General features: G+C 37.8%; 1 protein-coding gene and 1 long non-coding RNA gene across 4 annotated transcripts in view; one reads left to right on the plus strand and one right to left on the minus strand.

Annotated features, from left to right (window-relative positions):
• LOC128701664 (rRNA N6-adenosine-methyltransferase ZCCHC4) overlaps positions 1-19,898 on the plus strand; it is a 20,830-nt gene continuing 932 nt past the window's right edge. Inside the window, exons 1-9 of one of the 3 annotated variants that reach the window (XM_070101585.1) lie at positions 1-102; positions 646-844; positions 2,498-2,645; positions 4,730-4,930; positions 6,256-6,367; positions 10,078-10,200; positions 11,756-11,890; positions 14,268-14,431; positions 15,840-16,022. In XM_070101585.1, the coding sequence (XP_069957686.1) occupies positions 30-102; positions 646-844; positions 2,498-2,645; positions 4,730-4,930; positions 6,256-6,367; positions 10,078-10,200; positions 11,756-11,890; positions 14,268-14,431; positions 15,840-16,022 (1,338 nt within the window). In that variant the 5' untranslated portion in view covers positions 1-29. The remainder of the gene's footprint in view (positions 103-645; positions 845-2,497; positions 2,646-4,729; positions 4,931-6,255; positions 6,368-10,077; positions 10,201-11,755; positions 11,891-14,267; positions 14,432-15,839; positions 16,023-19,898) is intronic. The other 2 variants (XM_070101586.1, XM_070101587.1) reach the window with 2 other exon arrangements.
• The window catches only part of LOC138855012 (uncharacterized), a 12,513-nt gene continuing 10,258 nt past the window's right edge, over positions 17,644-19,898 (minus strand). The window contains exon 3 of the long non-coding RNA XR_011394173.1: positions 17,644-19,858. This is a non-coding gene — a long non-coding RNA (uncharacterized lncRNA). The remainder of the gene's footprint in view (positions 19,859-19,898) is intronic.

Genomic DNA, 19,898 nt, shown 5'->3' on the forward strand with positions numbered 1-19,898 from the left:
TAAACACCCACAACAACAACAACAACAAAATGGCCAACAGTGACAGACTCGGTGTTGATGTTATTATTAATGATCTTAAGAACAACCCTTCTTGTGTACACGGTATGTACACATTGCGTACACATTAAGTACACATCATGTACACATCATGTACACCAATACTCGTATCTGTATGATAGTCAAATAATTTTTAGAGGCTATAAGAATATTGGAGTCATCCTGGTTCATCAAGTAATAATAAATGGTAGTTCTCCAGCCAAGTCTTGATGCCATTGAAGGGCTCTTGATCCAAGGGTTGGGCATCTACCCTCCTTTCCTCTCTCCCTCCCTTTCCTTGGATCAAATTGATTACCACCTAATCCCTAGTTGCTATATGATTCTTACTGATTTATGGATAAATGACTTTATATATGTGTGTGTGTTTGTGTGTCTGTGTGTGTGTCTGTCTGTCTGTCTGTCAGTCAGTAAGATGCTCTTGGTTCAAGGGATTGGGAGAATTCTTCTCTTCCTTGGATCAAACCTCCATGTTGCCCATTCCCCGGGCGCTATGTGACCCCTTCGGGTTAAGTGCTTCCGGCTGACTATAAAATAAATAACATTCCTGCTAAATGTTTGTTTGAAATCAGCGTTACGTGTGTGTTTCAGGACCCACTGTGCTGTTCGAGAGATTCCTGGGTAACGGACACAGCCGGAAGTTTTATTCCTGCTCGACCTGCAGAGACCGTCGAGATTGTGGCTTTTTTCACTTGGCTGACGGGAAGATCACGAGCTGCAAGAGAGAACTCTGGGCTCGTCTGGTTATAGAAGCTGCTCCCATCTTGTCGCACCAGGAGAGGTTTAAGATGTAAGACAGTTAGGTATGCCTGGAGAGGGTTTTGGGGGTCAACACCCGCATGGCTCAATCTGACACCAGGCCTCATGGTGGATCAGGGTCTGATCAACCAAGCTGTTACTGCTGGCCACATGCAAACTGATATACGAACCACAGCCCGGCTGGTCAGGTACTGACTTTAGGTGCCTGTCCAGTGCCTTCTTGAAGACAGTCAGGGGTCTATTAGTAATCCCCCTTATGTATACTGGGAGGCAGTTGAACAGTCTTGGGCCCCTGACACTTATTGTGTTGTCTCTCAGTGTACTCGTGGCACCCCTGTTTTTCGTTTGGGGAATGTTGCATCTCCTGCCGAGTCTTTTGCTTTTATAACATTCACATCATTCATTCAATAGCTGTCTTGCTAGAAGTGCACAGACATTACAATGGCAATTACTCTCTGGACTGTAATGTGATCACTCCTCCCTCAGAGTGCAGGTACTGTACTTCCCACTTCTGAGATTCATGTCCACTAGCCAGTTTTCCTGAATCCCTGTATAAATATTACCTGGCTGGCATTCCAACAACACATCAAGCTATAAACCCACTTGTCTGTACTCATTTTGATTCAATAACTCTCGCAAATGCTTTTTAAATGTTTTAAACCTCCCGAGCTCTGTATCTCTTACTTACAGCCCTTGTCTGTCAAATTGCTCCTCTATCCAACTTTTTCATTTGCCTTTTCTAGATCCATTAATGCAACAAGCATTTCCCTACCCTTATGCAAGTATTCTTCACTTATGTGATTCCCTGTAAACATTTGGTCATAACATGTTATGGCCTTTTTAAATCTTCCTTGTTCCTCTTCTGCTCTCTATGTTAATCCTGACATATTCAGTTAGTATACCATTCACCTGACCTGATATACTCATCAGGTTTATTCCCCTATTATTCTTTCATTCACCCTTGCCCTTTTTCCTTATACAATGGAAGAGAGAGAGAGAGAGAGAGAGAGAGAGAGAGAGAGAGAGAGAGAGAGAGAGAGAGATAAAATAAGAATTATGTGTATATTGAAAAAATGTGTACGTTTGTTATATCCGCTGCCTCATTCACTTCTACATTTTTTCCTCTGGCTCCTCTAATTCATATACGATGTTGTTCTTCCCAGCTCAATGCACAAAACCGCTGCCTCTGTTTCATCAACATCTCAAAATATTACTGCCGTTAATATGCATAATAAGAATACATTTTTGGGCTCAACATCATTTTGTGTAGGATAGTTTATACATGCTACTGTAGTTGTACAATGTATTCTAGTTGTACAATGTATTGTAGTTGTTCAACATACTGTAGTTCTTATAGATGGAAGTTATGTGTACTCTTAGTAATAACAGTAAAATTCATATGAAACAGGAAGATAACACTGTACTATGTGTAACATCCTCACTAGCAGGTAGCACTTAAGATTCCAGTGGAAAAGTTGAGCTAGTCTGTAAAATACCATGTATTTTCCTCTTTAGGGGCTGATCAAATCATAATCTTAGATTATTCTTTTTTTATATGCATAAAAGATAGTTGGTGCAAAGAAAGAAAGAACCCTAAGAAAATATATAATGTTTTTAGAGAATACAGCATAGCTTATAGTATATTGTGTGTGTTTTATTGTTCTCTCGTTTCTTTTGCATTCAGTTGGAAAACAGTGAAGAGGTTACCAGCGAGCGACAGAAGTTACTGTTCATCGTGCTCATCTTTGCTTAAGAAGAGCGACATGTCCGATCATGGATCATGCGCCGTGATATCCCCTATCAGTGACGAGCAGTTGAGTCACCCATCAACAGTAAGTGTGTGACTAGTTAATAGTACAAGTCAAACCCAAACGTCATCGTCATCAGTTTCTTTCTTCTGTGTGTGGGTTTTCTTGTATATTGTTCCAGTCATGGTATTGTTCCATTTTGTTCTTTATCAGCAGCAAGTTATCTAGACCTGAGACTTTAGTTCTCTATCTTGTTCTTTTGCTCATTATTTATTGTATTTCCTAGTGATGTGATGATTTATTTGGATTCTGATGTCAGCATTGATGGCCGACATATACAAGAAGGCCTCGCTTTACAGCGTTTCACTAATACAGCAGTATTAGTTACTTCCTACAATAAATATAATCACCACTCACTATAAGCTAAGGACAAAAACATTTTAAGGTAAGTAATGTGTGTACTGTACATATATACATTTTTTAGGCCTAGCTATAGTGCTCACAATACATATATGATAGTGTAAACGTGTTATCAGGCTTTTATATGCATTTGAAAGTAAAAAAAGGTTATGATTCACGTTACAGCAATTTTCACTTTACAGCAGTAACCTGGAACCTGCTGTATAAATGGGGCCCTTCTCTACATGTATACAATACTGTACTACTTTTCATTGATGGTTCATTCATACATAACAGAGTAAGGAATACATGTATGTATAATGGTCCCATTCATGGTTATTCATGGCTTATTATTTCAGCATTGTTGTAACTGTGTTTATCTTTCTTTAAATTTAACCCGTAAACCGTCCAAGCAGATCTACGTTCACATGTGTAGAGCTACAAAAGTAGATCTACGTTTTTTTACATATTTTCCAATATAACAAAAAAAAAAAAGTAGATCAAAGTTTTTTTACACATTTTCAAATGTAAAAAATAAAAAAGAAGATCTGCTTTTTTTACATACTTTCAAATGTTGAAAAAACGTATATATACGTTTGGACCGTTTACAGGTTAATGTGCTGCTCCTTGTAGCCCACGTTGGCAGTTTAAACCAGGTAATCGGCCCCTTTACTCATGTCAAATGCTATTTTTTGGGGAAGGTCCTTCTTCTTCTTTGTCCTTCCCTGATGAGCTGTTAGAAATATTTATGATCTCTGTTATAAATGCAGCTTCAAATACATTGCCCCAAACCTTGAGTAGGCGCTCTGTCATATGAGTGTGAAATGGTAGCCATGGCACTTATTATTCTCTTAGGTAATGGAAGATCGATCTTCCACCACTCCTTGTACCAGCTGATCTGCACTGATGTATCGGCTTATTTAATAGTAATAGTGATAGTGTGAATGATGGTGAAAGTGTTTCTTTTTTTTGGGGGGTTATCCTGTCTTGATGGGAGACGGCCAGTATGTTGGAAAAACAAATATTAATTCTTCCACTTCCCTACATCCACTTTCTGCCTTTATACACTGCAGTCATGTTCATCCTTTATGCGCTGCAGTCATGTTCATCCTTTATATACTGCAGTCATGTTCATCCTTTATACACTGCAGTCATGTTTATCCTTTGTACACTGCAGTCATGTTCATCCTTTGTACACTGCAGTCATGTTTAACCTTTCATCATGTTCTGCATGTCACTCTTATAATATTTGCTAATTAAATGAATTATCACAGACAACAGTCTTGCATTAAACTAAAAAATATTTGTTATCTCTAGGTCATTTATTCTCTGACGGCAACAATTTTCTCAGCATGAAGAATCTTGTATTGTTCCTGTGTTAGCACAGCCAGGTCTGGATTAGTGTAAATAATGAATTCTGTGAAGTGGTCATATTATTCAAATTTGCACTATTCAAATTACAAGTGTATGTACCCCTGCAAGACAGTGATGGAGTGAATGATGATGAAAGCTTTTCTTTTTTGGGCCACCCTGCCTTGCTGGGAATCGGCCGATTGTGTTAATAAAAATAAAATAATGTAGTTTTTTCATGATTTGGGGGGAATAAAATAAGCACTATTCAAACTCGCATTAATCAAACCTACACTAATCAAGACCTGGCTGTAGGTACCTTTGGTTAGGAATGGTTAATGGGTTTTCTCTTCCACTTTGCTATACTGTCAAAGGCCAGACTAAAATACTGTTTTTTTTTTTTTTTTTTTTTTTTTCAGATCTTAGTGCCCAAAGAAAGTTCCAAATTCGAAGCCCAGTATCTCTTTGCGACCAGCAGTGTGAGTGTCATTGTTGGCATGCTGCAGAACCTGAACACTTCCAGAGTCTTGTGCATCGGTGCCCCACGTGTCCATGAGGCTATAGCAAGCAGCCCTCACTTGAACATGTCCTCACTCATGATGGACATTGATGACAGATACGTAAGTGACAGTCTGCCATCGAGTTGAAGTTAACATTGGGTTTGTTTCAGTAGATGCTGTTGAGTTGACGTTAACATTGGGTTTGCTTCAGTAGATGCCATCTTATATAGAGTACACACTCTTATAAAACTCTTCTATATAGTGTGATTCTTTTGTAAATATATTTGAGAAAGTGCATTCATAATAGAATAGCACGTACTTTCCATGCGCTATTCAATTTTTGGTGTACTTTTTCCACTCCCATTTTCAAAAATCACACCATGCAAAGGAACTTATAAGAGAGCTTATTATACTTTGAATTTGTGAATTTTCTAAGATTTGCTTAATGAGTTTATAACATACAGTAAGGAATTCTCAATGCCCCAAATTTTGTACCTTTTAATTTCATTTTTTGTCCCTTTCCAAGGCAGGATAATTAAGTTATACAGCTCAGCCATCACTAATCTGGCATCAATGAGACCTGTAGGGTGCTGGAACCAGCCCAGTAAATCACGGGAAACTGTATCATACCTTTGAAAGCCCTGGGATGTAAAGTTTTACCATTAACACTAGCCGAAATTAGTGCCAGATTAGTGATGGAGCCGGATTAGTGATTACTGGATCAGTGATGACCCATCTGTACAAATCTCAGCTGCATAAAACTAGTTGGAAGAGAGAATTCTGTATGCTTTAAATCAGAATGTGTGATTTGCTGCTCAGTGTGTCGTACATTACACCCCCCTGACGAATTTGAATTTAAAAATGAGAATTAGTGCCTGCACTCTTGGGAAGGGGTGGGGATGTTGCAGCTCGGAGGTTCATCTGAACTGTGATGTCAGCACGCTTCTGGCAAGACAGTGATCGAACGAATGATGGTGAATGTGTTTTTCCTTTTTTTGGGTCACCTGCTTTGGTGGGAGGTGGCCATTGTGTTAAAAAAATGATTACAGTAGGCCTTAATGTATTTAGGTTGTATGGAGGAAGCTACAATGACTACCGTATTCATGCCACCTTCAACTGTGTTATTGACTACCTTATTGGTACCACCTTCATTTGTATCATTTATCACCTTATTGATGCCACCTTCAACTGTGTCATTGACTACCTTATTGGTACCACCTTCATTAGTATCATTTATCACCTTATTGATGCCACCTTCACCTGTTTCATTGACTACCTTATTGGTACCACCTTCATTAGTATCATTTATCACCTTATTGATGCCACCTTCACCTGTGTCATCGACGACCTTATTACTTCTCTACTCTTATATTGAATATATGCATTTGTGTTTTTTTTATTTTGTTGATGTTTTAGATTTATTTCTTTTCATTTTATTTTTACAGTGTTCGTTCTTTTCACCTAAGCAGTTCATCCAATACAACATGTTCAACCATCACTTTTTTGAAGGGGAAACGGCTAAGAATACATACGAGCATTTTATTTCTGTAGATGAAAGTAAGTATTGAACTAGCGAAACTTATACTTAATATTAAAATGAATATGAGTTGTGTAAATAGGTACACAGGTACTGGTGAAGAACATACATCACAGGACCATGGCTAGAACAATTCACAAATAACCCAAACTTAGAGAGAAAACTTCAAGTGATGTTTCAAGTTTTGGGCCGCTATAAAATTACAGTGGTACGCCAAGTTTCGCACTGCTCCCAGCTCAAACAAGTATGTAGGTATATTATTGTTAGCGTTTTTGTAAGTTTATTTTTGGGGTTTGAAACGGACTAATCTAATTTACATTATTACTTACGGGAACAAATTTGCTCGGTAACGGCACTTGAACAGCCTTCTGGAATGAATTATGTCTGAAACTCGTGGTACCACTGTACTTGTTTTTGGATTATCCTGGAGGGTAATCTACACACATGCTGCTGGTTCTTTTCTTCTTTCAAAAAACCGGCCGTTTCCCACCGAGGCCGGGTGGCCCAAAAAGAAAACCAAAAGTACGCATGCTGCTATGTATGATTATTTATGAAACTGTACTTATGTGTACCCGTCCCTGAATAAACTTACTTAACCCTTTGACTGTCGCGGCCGTATATATACGTTTGTGAGGTACCGTGTTTGACGTATATATACTCATAAATTCTAGCGGCTTCAAATCAGGCAGGAGAAAGCTAGTAGGCCCACATGTGAGAGAATGGGTCTGTGTGGTCAGTGTGCACCACATAAAAAAAATCCTGGAGCACGCAGTGCATAATGAGAAAAAAAAAACTCCGACCGTTTTTTTTAATTAAAATGCCGACTTTGTGGTCTATTTTCGTATAGTATTTGTGGTTGTATTCTCGTTTTCATGGTCTCATTTGATAGAATGGAAACTATATTATAGAAATGGAGGTGATTTTGATTAATTTTACTATAAAAAGAACCTAGAAATGGAGCACAAAGTACAGGAAATGTTTGATTTTTGCCGATGTTCAAAAGTAAACAAATGATGTCATTGTCCAATAAATGTCCAAATAGCCATTCTAATACGCAGTCATGAATGGGTTGATGTAATTTTTACAATTATTACAGTATTGCAGTAGTCTGCATAACAGTAAATCTTCTATTTTTTGTTTGAATAAAATTTCAAAATAAAAAGCAAGAGTAATATCACAGGGACCTGGAGACATGACTGATGAACAAAGAAAATCTTATTTTAGAGCCAGGAATGTCTGCATTGTTCATTCTGGACCTTATTTTGAAATTGTCGTATTTTTTAATTTTCGTGAAATTGGCCAAATTGCAAATTTCTGACCATGTTATTGGGTAGTTGAAATCGGTAAATGGGCAGTTTCTTGTGCTCAATCGATAGAAAAAATAGAGTTCTGAAGAAATAGTTATGAGTTTGGTTGACTGGAATAACGGAATTAGCCGAAAATAGGGCTCAAAGTGGGCGAAATTGCCGATTTTTAAATATCGCCGAAGTCGCTAACTTCGCGAGAGCGTAATTCCGTCAGTTTTCCATCAAATTTCGTTTTTTTGGTGTCTTTACAATCGGGAAAAGATTCTCTATCATTTCATAAGAAAAAATAATTTTTTTTTTTTTTCGAATATTTTGCGACACCAGGAGCAACTTCAGGATTGGGCCCTTCGACAGTCAAAGGGTTAATATCAACTTGGGACCTGATAATGATCCAGAAGTGACCAAAATATCTGAAGTTGCCTCTCGTAAGTGCCAGTTATTTGTGGACAGGTACACTGCAGTTGTGCATTTTAGTTCTAGCTGTTGAGTGATCTTTTGTAGTTATCTAGGTTTTGCACACCTGTGAGGTTACCTAATGGTATGTGAAAGTAACTCATGCATAACCCAAGTATAACCCATGCATAACCCATGCATAACCCATGCATAATCCATGCATAACCCATGAGAACAGAAGTACAGGTGATCCTCAACTTACAATGGGGTTACGTTCCAACAAATCCATCATGAGTCGAAAATATAAGTTGATTATGAATGTGATAGGCTAAATAAATAAATAACTACTATCACTGAGTAAGTAAATAAACAAATAATTACTGTAATTAACTATATACCAGAATTTAAAAGTAAATAAATTATATACAAGTTACAGACTCGCCACCCTCATGCCAGGTAATTATCTCAAGTTTCACCTACAAAGTAATTGCTTATGCGCCACAGCAAAGCTAAAATGTCTTAAGTCAAACCATCGTAAGTCAAGGAGAATCTGTACACTATGTTACGATTAATGTTTCCACTATTATGTTGATACCGTATCTTCTGAAGATGAAAATATTTGAACGTTCATGAATCATATTAGTTTGAACTATCATTGTAATTGAATTCATAATGTAATGATAACTATAAATATTACAGTCAATAAATGGTGTGAATATTATGCATATTTATTACAGATTTAATTATTCATTGCTTTAATGCCAAATTGAACCAAGAAATTCTCAATTCCCCAAATTTTGTACATAATATGATTTTTTTGGGGTAACTTAACTGGCACCATTTTGTACCAAGGCAGAGTGACCCAAAAAAGAAACACTTTCACCATCATTCACACTATCACTGTCTTGCAAGAGGCATGCAGATGCAACAGTTTAGATGTCACTCTAAACAGCAAATATCCCAAACCCATCCTTTACAGTGCAGGCATTGTACTTCCCACCTCCAGGACTCAAATCCATCTAACTGGTTTCCCTGAATCCCTTCACAAAATATTACCCTCCTCTCATCTGCATGCAAATAATTAGAAGAGAAAATTTTTTATGCTTTAAATCCAAATGTGTGATTGACACTAGTGTAGCTGGTGGCAGATTCATCTGCAAAAACTTGCATTTGTGGTCACAGTGGTGGCCCAAGATAACTTCCCAGTGGTATATAGAAATATATCGTATTAGAACCATTTGGCTGAGTGGCTTGCACACTGGCCTGGAGTTTCAGGACTCACTCACCAGGAGGTCAAACCCCCTCCCATTCTGTGGTTTGTTTGTTACAGCCTCTCCTCACTTAGCAACGTACTCATTTACCGATGCCTAGGACTTACGACAGGCTCTCTGACCAGTGTGCATACCTAAATAATGTATATTAGAGCTGATTTCCTCTGTTCTGTTTATTACAATATACAGTACACTACTGTATAAACATTTAAAAATATTTTAGAAATGTTTTAAATAGTGCAAAGGTAACATTTAAGCAATATCAAAGATGGTTAACACAAACCCACAACCATTATAGTATGCTCCTCACTTTGCAACGAATTTGTTTATTGACGTAGTCTTAGGAACAAAACTCCGTCGTTAAGTGAGGAGAGGCTGTATTACAATTTTATGAGTCCTTCAGTAAGAGTTGAGAGTGTTATGACTGGGAAGCATATCATAACACATACATTACTTACCTTAAAATATGGCACCGCTCACTCTTCCCTTTTGCAACTGTTGCGTGGAAATGGTGGGAAAACAGTAAAAGTACTGAACATAATGAACACCAAAAAGAAGTTGCCAGATACGTAGGAGAGTAGTCGCTTTATCTCTGCTATAAATGAGGTGAAGCAAGTGGCATCAGGATGATGTGAATGTATGTGAGAATAGATTTTTTTAATTATTATCCACACAATTCACTGCTATATGTACCGAATGGTTTTAGAACTATGAAATTAAATAGTGTTAACTTTCTTAACTTCCTTTCTTCTGTGGTAGACTTGGTGATAGTCACAGATCCACCATTTGGAGGAAGAATGGAGTTGCTTGCACATAATCTTAAACAAATCCAGGATGACTGGAGAAGAAGCAGAGGTCTTGACTCTCACAGGGAGCTGCCAGGTTAGTTCTCTCATTTAATGTATAGTAGAATCCTCGTATCCACTGATTCGGTATCTGCGGCTTCAGTTATCCACAGTTTACTGTGACCCCAAAATACCTCTTAATTTTGCATAATAATGGCCCCTAAGAGAAGCTGTGAAGTGCTTCCCATCAGTGAAAAGTGATAATTCTCCACTTAATGTGCATAATTTATCAATTAAACTTTATAATAGGTATGTATAGGACTTATATATAGGGTTCACTACTCTCCGCAGTTTCAGTATCTACAGCAGGTCCTTGGAGCATATCCCCCATGGATACGGAGGTCCTACTATACTTACAGAATACTTTGCAAAACCATGCATGTTGTGAAGGCAACTCAAATGCCGGGAGCAAGGGGCTAGTAACCCCTTCTTGTATTAATTAGTAAATGTAAAAAGAAAAGCTTACGTTTTTCTTTTTAGGTCACCCTGTCTAGGTATACCTGGAGTATATCTGGAGAGGGTTTCAGGGGTCAATGCCCCCACATCCCAGTTTGTGACTAGGCCTCATGGTGGATCAGGGCCTGATCAACCAGGCTGTTACTGTTGGGTGCACATAAACCAACATATGAACCACAACCTGCCTGATCAGGTACTAACTTCAGGTGCCTGTCCAAAGCCTTCTTGAAGACAGCCGATTCATTAAGTACAGCTGATTCATTAAAAAAAAATATTTTGCACAACAGCAATCACCCGGGCCACCTCTATTGAAGACGTTTTAGTCCTGAGACCTTCATCAATCAATGTATTTGAAGAGATCAAGATCCCTGAACTGAAACATTTAAGTTTTCAACATTTGCTGCTGTCTTATTGTGAATTACTGTACATAATTGTATTATATTTTATATATTGGAGATTCCAAGTTACAAGCAAGTTGCATTTCTTGTGTTTTAATTTATGAATACGTTGCCTCTATAAACAACAACTGCACAAACTATAATTATATATATATATTTTTTTTTTTCAACAAGTCGGCCGTCTCCCACCGAGGCAGGGTGACCCAAAAAAGAAAGAAAATCCCCAAAAAGAAAATACTTTCATCATCATTCAACACTTTCACCTCACTCACACATTATCACTGTTTTTGCAGAGGTGCTCAGAATACAACAGTTTAGAAGCATATACATATAAAGATACACAACATATCCCTCCAAACTGCCAATATATTTTCATATGTTTTTATTGCACAACAGTCATGTTAAAACTTTAACTGTTCCCTTAAATGCTCCATTTGTAAGTGCTCCATTTGTAAGTGCTGTGTTTATAAGTGTGAAAGTTTGTAAGTTTGGGATCTCCTGAACATGTCATAAAGCTACGTACTAACATGCTACTAAAATAGATTTCAACTCATTGGTGAATGGGGTTCATTTATTTAATGTGTGTGTGTATGTATTTAGTAATAATTGTAAGTCAGTCAGGCAACTTGGTTTCTAAGAGGTCGTAGGGGAAGAGAGAAGAGCTGAAAATGCAGCTTAGAATTAATTTGTTGTGCAATATATTGTATATAGATTCACAACCTGAATATTTTCCTCCAGTTGTTTTTGTTTTCCACAACTCAGTGCTGTTCGTTTTTCCCTACTTCATGGAGCAGCAAGTCATATCTAGTCTACCCAGTTTCACAATGCTTGACTACCAGGTCGATTACGACAACCATCCACTATACTCCTCAGGTTGGTATACAGCTGTATTTTACAGCATTATTTGATGTTATACATCATGCATGCATTTTAGAAAATATAAATATTTCATTTTTATATTACTAATATATTTGTTAAACAGGCTTGTTATTTAATTAACATATATTTTTGCATATCTCCATGGGGTGTTAATGTTGCAGTTTAAAAACTGTAGTGTAAAGCACCCTTCTGGCAAGACAGTGATGGAGTGAATGATGGTGAAAGTTTTTCTTTTTCGGGCCACCCTGCCTTGGTGGGAATCGGCCAGTGTGATAATAATAAAATAAAATCTCCATGGGGAAAGTGGAACAGAATTCTTCCTCCATAAGCCACGTGTGTCGTAAGAGGTGACTAAAATGCTGGGAGCAAGGGGCTAGTAACCCCTTCTCCTGTATACGTTACTAAAGTTATGAAGAGAATCTTCTGTTTTTCTTTTTGGGTCACCCTGTCTCGGTGGGATACATCTGGTTTGTTGAAAGAAGAAGAGATACTTTTGCAAAATTGAAAAACTGTTATAAACAGTTGTAATTTTTTTCATGGATTGTAGGGTATTAACCCGTAAACGGTCCAAGCAGATCTACGTTCACATGTGTAGAGCTACAAAAGTAGATCTGTTTTTCTTACATATTTTCAAATATAACAAAAAAAAAAGTAGATCAAAGTTTTTTTTACACATTTTCAAATGTAAAAAAAACAAAAAGATAATCTACTTTTTTTACATACTTTCAAATGTTGAAAAAACGCATATATACGTTTGGACCGTTTACGGGTTAAACTGAAGACAAGAAATGTACAAGGTCACTGCTGTGTTGACTCAAGACAGGAGAGCAACTGACTTGTTATCTCTTCCTCCTGGTTTGCTCTCCCACACTACATGGAAAAAATATTTCCATGCTGTTTGTTGATTTAATTGTATTAGAAGACAATGATTATTTTACAATAGCCAGCAGTTCTCCATGGGAAAGTGGAGAAGAATCCTTCCTCCATAAGTTATTCGTGTCATAGGAGTCGACTAAAATACTAAGAGCAAGGGGCTAGTTACACCTTCTGTACTAATTACTTAATCTAAAAGGAAGAAAAACTTTTATTTTTTTTTTCGGGTTGCCTTACGTTAATGCCTTTCACATTTGTGAGATAAGTGGTTTGATGTGCTGTTGGAGTATTTGTGTTTTAACAAGGGAGAATTAGTATCCTAAATGTAGTTTACTGAGTACAGGTTGGTAGGTGGTCTGTCTTGTGATTAGCAGATGGAGGATTGAGTTTCAAACACCCCTTGTGCTGATTGACCCACTCAGGTTTAGCACATCACAACGTGTGTTAGTGAAATATTACAAATTAAACTCAGTACACTTTTAATGTTCTACACACACATTTAATTATAGTTCTTGTTCACATTATCCTGCTGATAATTTAACCTTCCGTTCATTATTACAAATTTCAGTTCCATTGTTTAGTCTTCATGGGTATGTATATATAGTGTATGTATATGTGAATGATTAGTCTGCCCAAAATGCACAGCATGCTAGACGCTTTCTTTTGTTCCTAATAATATTTTATTACGTGTAAACCACATTATCTGTATACTGCACAAAGGAAATAAATTTGTTATTGTTATTATCATTTTTTTTTTCAATGAACCAGCTGTATCCCACCAAGGCAAGGTGACCTAAAAAGAAAAAGAAAAGTTTTTCTTTTTTAATTTAGTACAGCCTTTCTTCACTTAGTGACATACTTGTTTACCGACGACTTGGACTTAGGACAGGCTCTCTGACCAGTATACATTCTTAAATAATGTATATTAGAGCTGATTTCCTCTATATTCTGTTTATTACAATATACAGTACACTACTGTATAAACATTTAATAATATACTAAAAATGTTATAAATGTTGCAAAGGTGACATTACAACGATGGTCGACTCAAACCCATTACCATTATAGTATGCTCCTCACATAGCGATGAATTTTTTTACTGACATGGTCTTAGGAATGGAACTCTGTCGTTAAATGAGGAGAGGCTGTAGTCTATACAGGAGAGGGGGCTACTAGTCCCTTGCTTACGACATTTTAGTTGCCTCTTACGACACCTATGGCTCACGGAGGAAGGATTCTGTTTCACTTCCTCATGGAGATAAAAGGAAATAAAGAAGAGAAAGAACTAATAAGAAAATGGAAGAAAACCCAGATTGGTGTGTAAATATATATGCTTGTACGTGCATGTGTATTGTGACCTCAGTGTAAGTAGAAGTAGCAAGATGTACCTGGTATCCCACATGTTTATGAGACAAAAAAAAGACATCAGCAATCCTACCATCATGTAAAACAATTACAGGTTTCCAATTATTGTTGTTATTATTACTAATTATTTCAGGTCCAAAAGGCATGAAAAATGGATCTGCAGTCAGAGTTTTTGTGAACCTTCCACAGTCAATGTTTCCTCTACCAGAGGAAAGTTACCACTTGTGTAAAGTGTGTGATCGCTGGGTCAGCATCAACAATCAGCACTGTGATAAGTGCAATGGATGTATGTCAAAGGTAAGTGCAGAATTTAAGTGCTTATGATTGGTACTTCAGTATAGGTACACAGCAAGAAAGATGTTTATGTAGGTGCATTGTTATGAAAGCATGTTATGGTGGCATTTACTTTGAGATGATGCAGAATACATGATCTTAACTTTTTAGTGTTGCATCACTAAGTAGAAAATGACAGCTATGAAATATTACATTTGTCAAATAAAATAACTGTTAAATTCTCAGAACAGGCGACAGTTCTTGTGCATTTTTTAATTCTTTGAACATCTCCCAGGCAGGGTAACCCCCCCCCCCTAAAAAGAAAGAAACATTTAAAATCACTCGTTCAGTTGCTGTCCTGCTTGAAGCATGCTTATGTCACAGATTAAATGGCCTTCAGTCTATTTTCAGCACCTGTTGTCATGCTTACCCTTTAAAGGTAGGGGTATCTTGATGCTTGTGCAGGGCTCTTGATCCAAGAAGCTAGAGCTGCTCTCTCTCTCTCTCTCCTTCTGATCAAACCTGACCACTACCCACCTCCCCAGGCACATCAGGACTCTCAGAGCTTTAACACTTCTCCTTGATAGTAATTATTATGGCCAACAGGGTTTATTATTTCAGTCCTTTTGTTTCCAGGTGACCTTAATGCAGAGGCTGTCTATAGCTCTGTTTTTATACAGCAATTCATGTTTTATACATTATTATTATTATTATTATAATCAAGGGGGAAGCGCTAAACCCGGAGGATTATACAGCACCTGGGGGGGGGGGATGTGGAAGACATTCAGGCTTAATTCGGGGAACTGGAGCACAGATCCAATTCCCTTAATCAAGAGCTCCTCGCCAACATCAAGGAACCTTCCTTGAGGGGCATGTTTTATACAGATAACCCGTACATAGGAGGGACGAGCTCATGATGACATCTCGGTCTGACTTGGACCATTTACAAAGTCACAGTGACAGTGTGACTTGCAAAGTTACACTGGTGGTGTGCCTTTTCATTCTTTATTCAGGTTTTCTCTGATAACATTAACCCAACTTTCTTCTTATGCTTTGTATCAGTGTGGAATGATTTTAACCTTTGAATGTGGCATTCTGCAGACATATCCTGAAAATGTAGTTAATTTCAACTTGTTTATCTTGTTGCAGCCATTATGACTATGTGTAATACATTTTTTTTAAATTTATTTTCTTAATAATTGGTAAGGAGATTTAGATAATAGAAATGGACATGCTGGCCCCTTTCATGAAAAAATCATAGTGACCTTATTCTAAATTAAATTTTTATTTTTCTCTGAAACAGAACTATAGTTTTTTTTTTTTTTTTTTGCACGCAAGAGGAAGAAGTCAAAATGTTTTTTTTTCTTTTTTCAAAAAGTATGTATAAAAATCCCCGATATGAAAAATGCAGCATGTTTTGTCTTTACCTCAGGACGGAAGAACCTACAAGCATTGTGATGGATGCAATAAGTGTGTTAAACCTTCATGGGTACACTGCTCAGACTGTTCCAGGTGTCAGCCACACGACCACAGGTGTCAAGAAGCTGGTTCAGCACTCACTTGTCACATGTGTGGACACTCTGGCCACAAACGGATGGACTGTCCAAAGCGAAAAGTAGGTTATTTGTTCTAAATTGAGGAACATTTGTTTTTCAGTCGTAATGCATTATTCTACGGGTATGATTCTTAAGTTTGTATACAGGCGGGCCCCACTTTACAGCGTTTCACAAATGCAGTGGATTTCAATTATAACCAGTCATCATTTATTCAGACTTCCTACAATAAATATATTCACCACTTACTATATGCTAAGGACAAAATTATTTTAAGTAATGTGTACTGTATATGCATTATTTAGGCCTAGCTCTGTTGCTCACTTACCCCGTAAACAGTCCAAATGTATATATACGTTTTTTCAGCATTTGAATGTAAAAAAAGTAGATCTTTTTGTTTTTTACATTTGAAAATGTGTAAAAAAACGTCGATCTACTTTTGTAGCACTACACATGTGAACGTAGATCTGCTTGGACCGTTTACGGGTTAATATATGATAGCGTAAACATGTTATCAGGCGTTTTTATGCATTGAAAGTGAAAAAAAGGCTATGTTTCACTTCGCAGTGGTAGCCCAGAACCCATCCTGCTGTATAAGAGAGGGCCCTTTTGTGAATGTTTTTCTATTGTGCTGTTGTCAGTTCAGAGTTTCAGTATATTCTGTTTCTGAGTATTTAGTTTGGGGTATAAATTCAGGGATTTCAGATTCATTTTATCCTTTGAAGGTATGTTTTGATGTTGATTTAGGGCTATTGATCTGAAGAATTGGATCCACCCTCCCCTTGAATCAAATTAATTACCTTCCATTCACTAGATTTTTTTTTTTTTTTTTTTTTTTTTTACACCCACAGTCTCCCACCAAGGTAATTTGATCGTGAAAAAAAAAAACATTCACCAGCATTCATTCAACAGCTGTCTTCTAGAAGTGTACAGTCATTGCAATTCAGTTGACATGAACTGCAACATCTGTACCCATCTTCGGAGTGAAGGCATTGTATGTCCCTCCTCCAGCATTCAAGTCCCAATAACTGGTTTCCTTGAATCACCTCTTGAATGTTGCCTTGCTGACAACCCTGGTGTATGCTTTACCTCCTCCTTCCCTCCACTCAGAATTTTACACTCTTATCTGAGCATTGTTCACCTAATTGCTTCAGTGTAAACACTGTCTACACATCCTCTTCTCTTCCTAGATCCTCATTGTTCCTCCATATTTCTACTTTGTCCTGTCTAAGAATTCTACTGGACACTTGTGTATGGTTAAGGACATAAGACATGGAAAAAAGACTTGTCAGTATCACCATACCAATTTTCACTTTACATAGTGTACTGAGCAGGATTATTTCCCTATAGTTCTATTTTTTTCCTTCTCTCTTCCCTTGTATCAGCAAAGTGTGCATATTTCCTGCCTTTTCTTGGGAGCTTTCTTTTATGCTGTCCATATACTGAAATACTAGAGCCACTCCAAAACTTTATCCTCGCTTGCTTTTAACGTATCAAGTATTGGAATGATTTTTAAATAATTTTACTGTTAGTGTATCCTTTTCCGAGACATTTCCATCTTTGTCAAGACAAATTTTTATTACATATGCAAAAAATTGCAATTGGAAGTGGGCATCATAGGGGCCCTATGGCTCAGTCATTTTTTTGTATTAAGAAATGAGGCTGGGGAAACACAGGACAATATGAAATATACAATGGATTTATTGAAGAGTAAAAAATATATTGCATGTATAAATGTTAAAATTACTTGTGAAATTTATGAAAGTTTAACATGTCAAAAGACGACGGCAGTAGCTAGAAACTTCACGACTTCTGGACGTGGAAGGTCTCAAATCCATTACTGGTGCTATTATATTAATGGTAATTCTTCCATTATACACTAAACCAACAAAATGTTAGGTTACTGATGCAACTAATATGACAGTTTACTGTGGCAGCATTCCTCCTTTCTCCTCCCCCCCCCCCCAACACAACTGCCATCCCCTACCAAGGCAGGGTAACCCACAAAAGAAAAATACTCTCCATCGTTCACACAATCAGTCTTTGCAGAGGTGCTCAAATACGACTGTGTCCTTGTATTGTTTGTAATGGCTTGACAAAGTTCCTGGAGAGCACAACATTACCACAATAAATTGTCACATTAGTTGCATCTGTGACTAACATTAATGGTTAACAGTGACAAGTAGATAAGTGCAACAGTAGAGTACTTTATTGCTAAAATGTTTGCCTGCTCAGCAACCTTCTTTAGTCAGTATGCAGAGGCAACCAAAACTGGAGAGAACAATAGTGATGGAGGTAGATACCAAGGCTGAGAAACCTGACCACCTTGTAAGTGTCGAGATTTATCATTTCAATCAAAGCTATAAAGCTCAGCACTAAGGCTGAGAAAATGACTGCCTCAAACATGCTTCAAGGCTAAGGGACTGATCACCTCATATCTACCTTTCCACTACTGTTGTCCCCAGTATGTGCCACCTCCATTTTGACTGAAGCCTGCTGAATGTTTGTCAGTAAAAGATGCCCTCATCTACCTGGTGTCAGATAATGTTGACCTTGCATATCACTAGATGGAAATATAAACACATATGCAGTATAATGTGATCCTTTATTGACAACGTTTTGCCCACACAGTGGGCTTTTTCAAGTCACAAACAGATCTACCTGGGGTGGAAGGTATGCAAGTATTTATAGTCAGGTTCAGAATGCTGTGGTCAGGTGGAGAATGCTGCATCTGATGATCTACCAAAGTGAGGTTATAGAGTAGATCATCAGATGCAACATTCTCCACCTGACCACAGCATTCTGAACCTGATTATAAATACTCTCATACCTTCCACCCCCAGGTAGATCTGTTTGCGACTTGAAAAAGCCCACTGTGTGGGCGAAACGTTGTCAATAAAGGATCACATTATACTACATATTTATTCACGTCACTAGATGGATGCCTGTTGTGTGTATGGAATGAAGTCTGCAGGACTGCCACTCATTTTGGAGTTTGAGGATGTAGAACAGTGGTTTACTAAACCAACAAGTGGATGCAACATATGCAACACTTGGGGCAGGAGATCTGTACTTTCTTCTTGGCAGTGGTGTCATACCCAAGGCATTTGCCAATGGGATCACTGCCAGCATCAGAAGTTATCTTAGTGACTATCTTTCCACTTGCAGACTCCAGAACATTGGCCGAGTGTTTCTCCTTGGAGTTTTGTAGGGGAGGGGTAGATTGCAAATTTTCTCCCTGTTGTACCGACATACCTGTGCTGTGCTTCATGTGTAGTAAACACCAAAGTCCCTTGGTACATGACTTATGGAGGAAGTCAACCACACTTGTGCAGAAAAGCTTGAAGCCCCATTTGTCTGGCTAGGTCTATCTATGCATTGCCTTAATGTACCAGCACGAGTATCTTCATAGGCAACCATACCTCGTCAACTTCCTGAAGTAGAGTGATGCAATTGAATTCAAGTCTGATTTTGAGGAACCCATCAGTTCTTCAGCGAGGTGTTATTAAAATGGAAGAGAAGTCTAATGTGCTTGAATCTCTTGCCAGTCATCACATTTGCAATGTGAGGAATCCTTGTAATGTGGTGTCAGTAGTCCTGTTACTGGTAGTTGAGAGATCCCCAAGACCATGAGGATGCTAATGAAAGTCATCTTGGAAGGGTCAACACAGAAGGTTGTATTCACTTTGATAGACATACTGGATGGTGTAGTAGGCAATGTGTTCCAGCAAGTAAATATTAAACATCTTGAGAGTCCCTCAAGCCAGTTGGGACTGGGTGTTCATTTTCTTTACATTGTGGAAAGTCTCTCTCCACCTTGTGGCCATTACATCCTTGAAAGCTTGAATAATTGTTCCTTTGTTCTCAAACGGTTGAGGTCTTGCCCATTTACAGGTAACTGAAGAGAAAATAAAAAGGAATTTATAGAAAAATGTCAA

The sequence above is a fragment of the Cherax quadricarinatus genome, chromosome 78, assembly GCF_038502225.1.
Source record: "Cherax quadricarinatus isolate ZL_2023a chromosome 78, ASM3850222v1, whole genome shotgun sequence".
NCBI lineage: Eukaryota > Metazoa > Arthropoda > Malacostraca > Decapoda > Parastacidae > Cherax > Cherax quadricarinatus.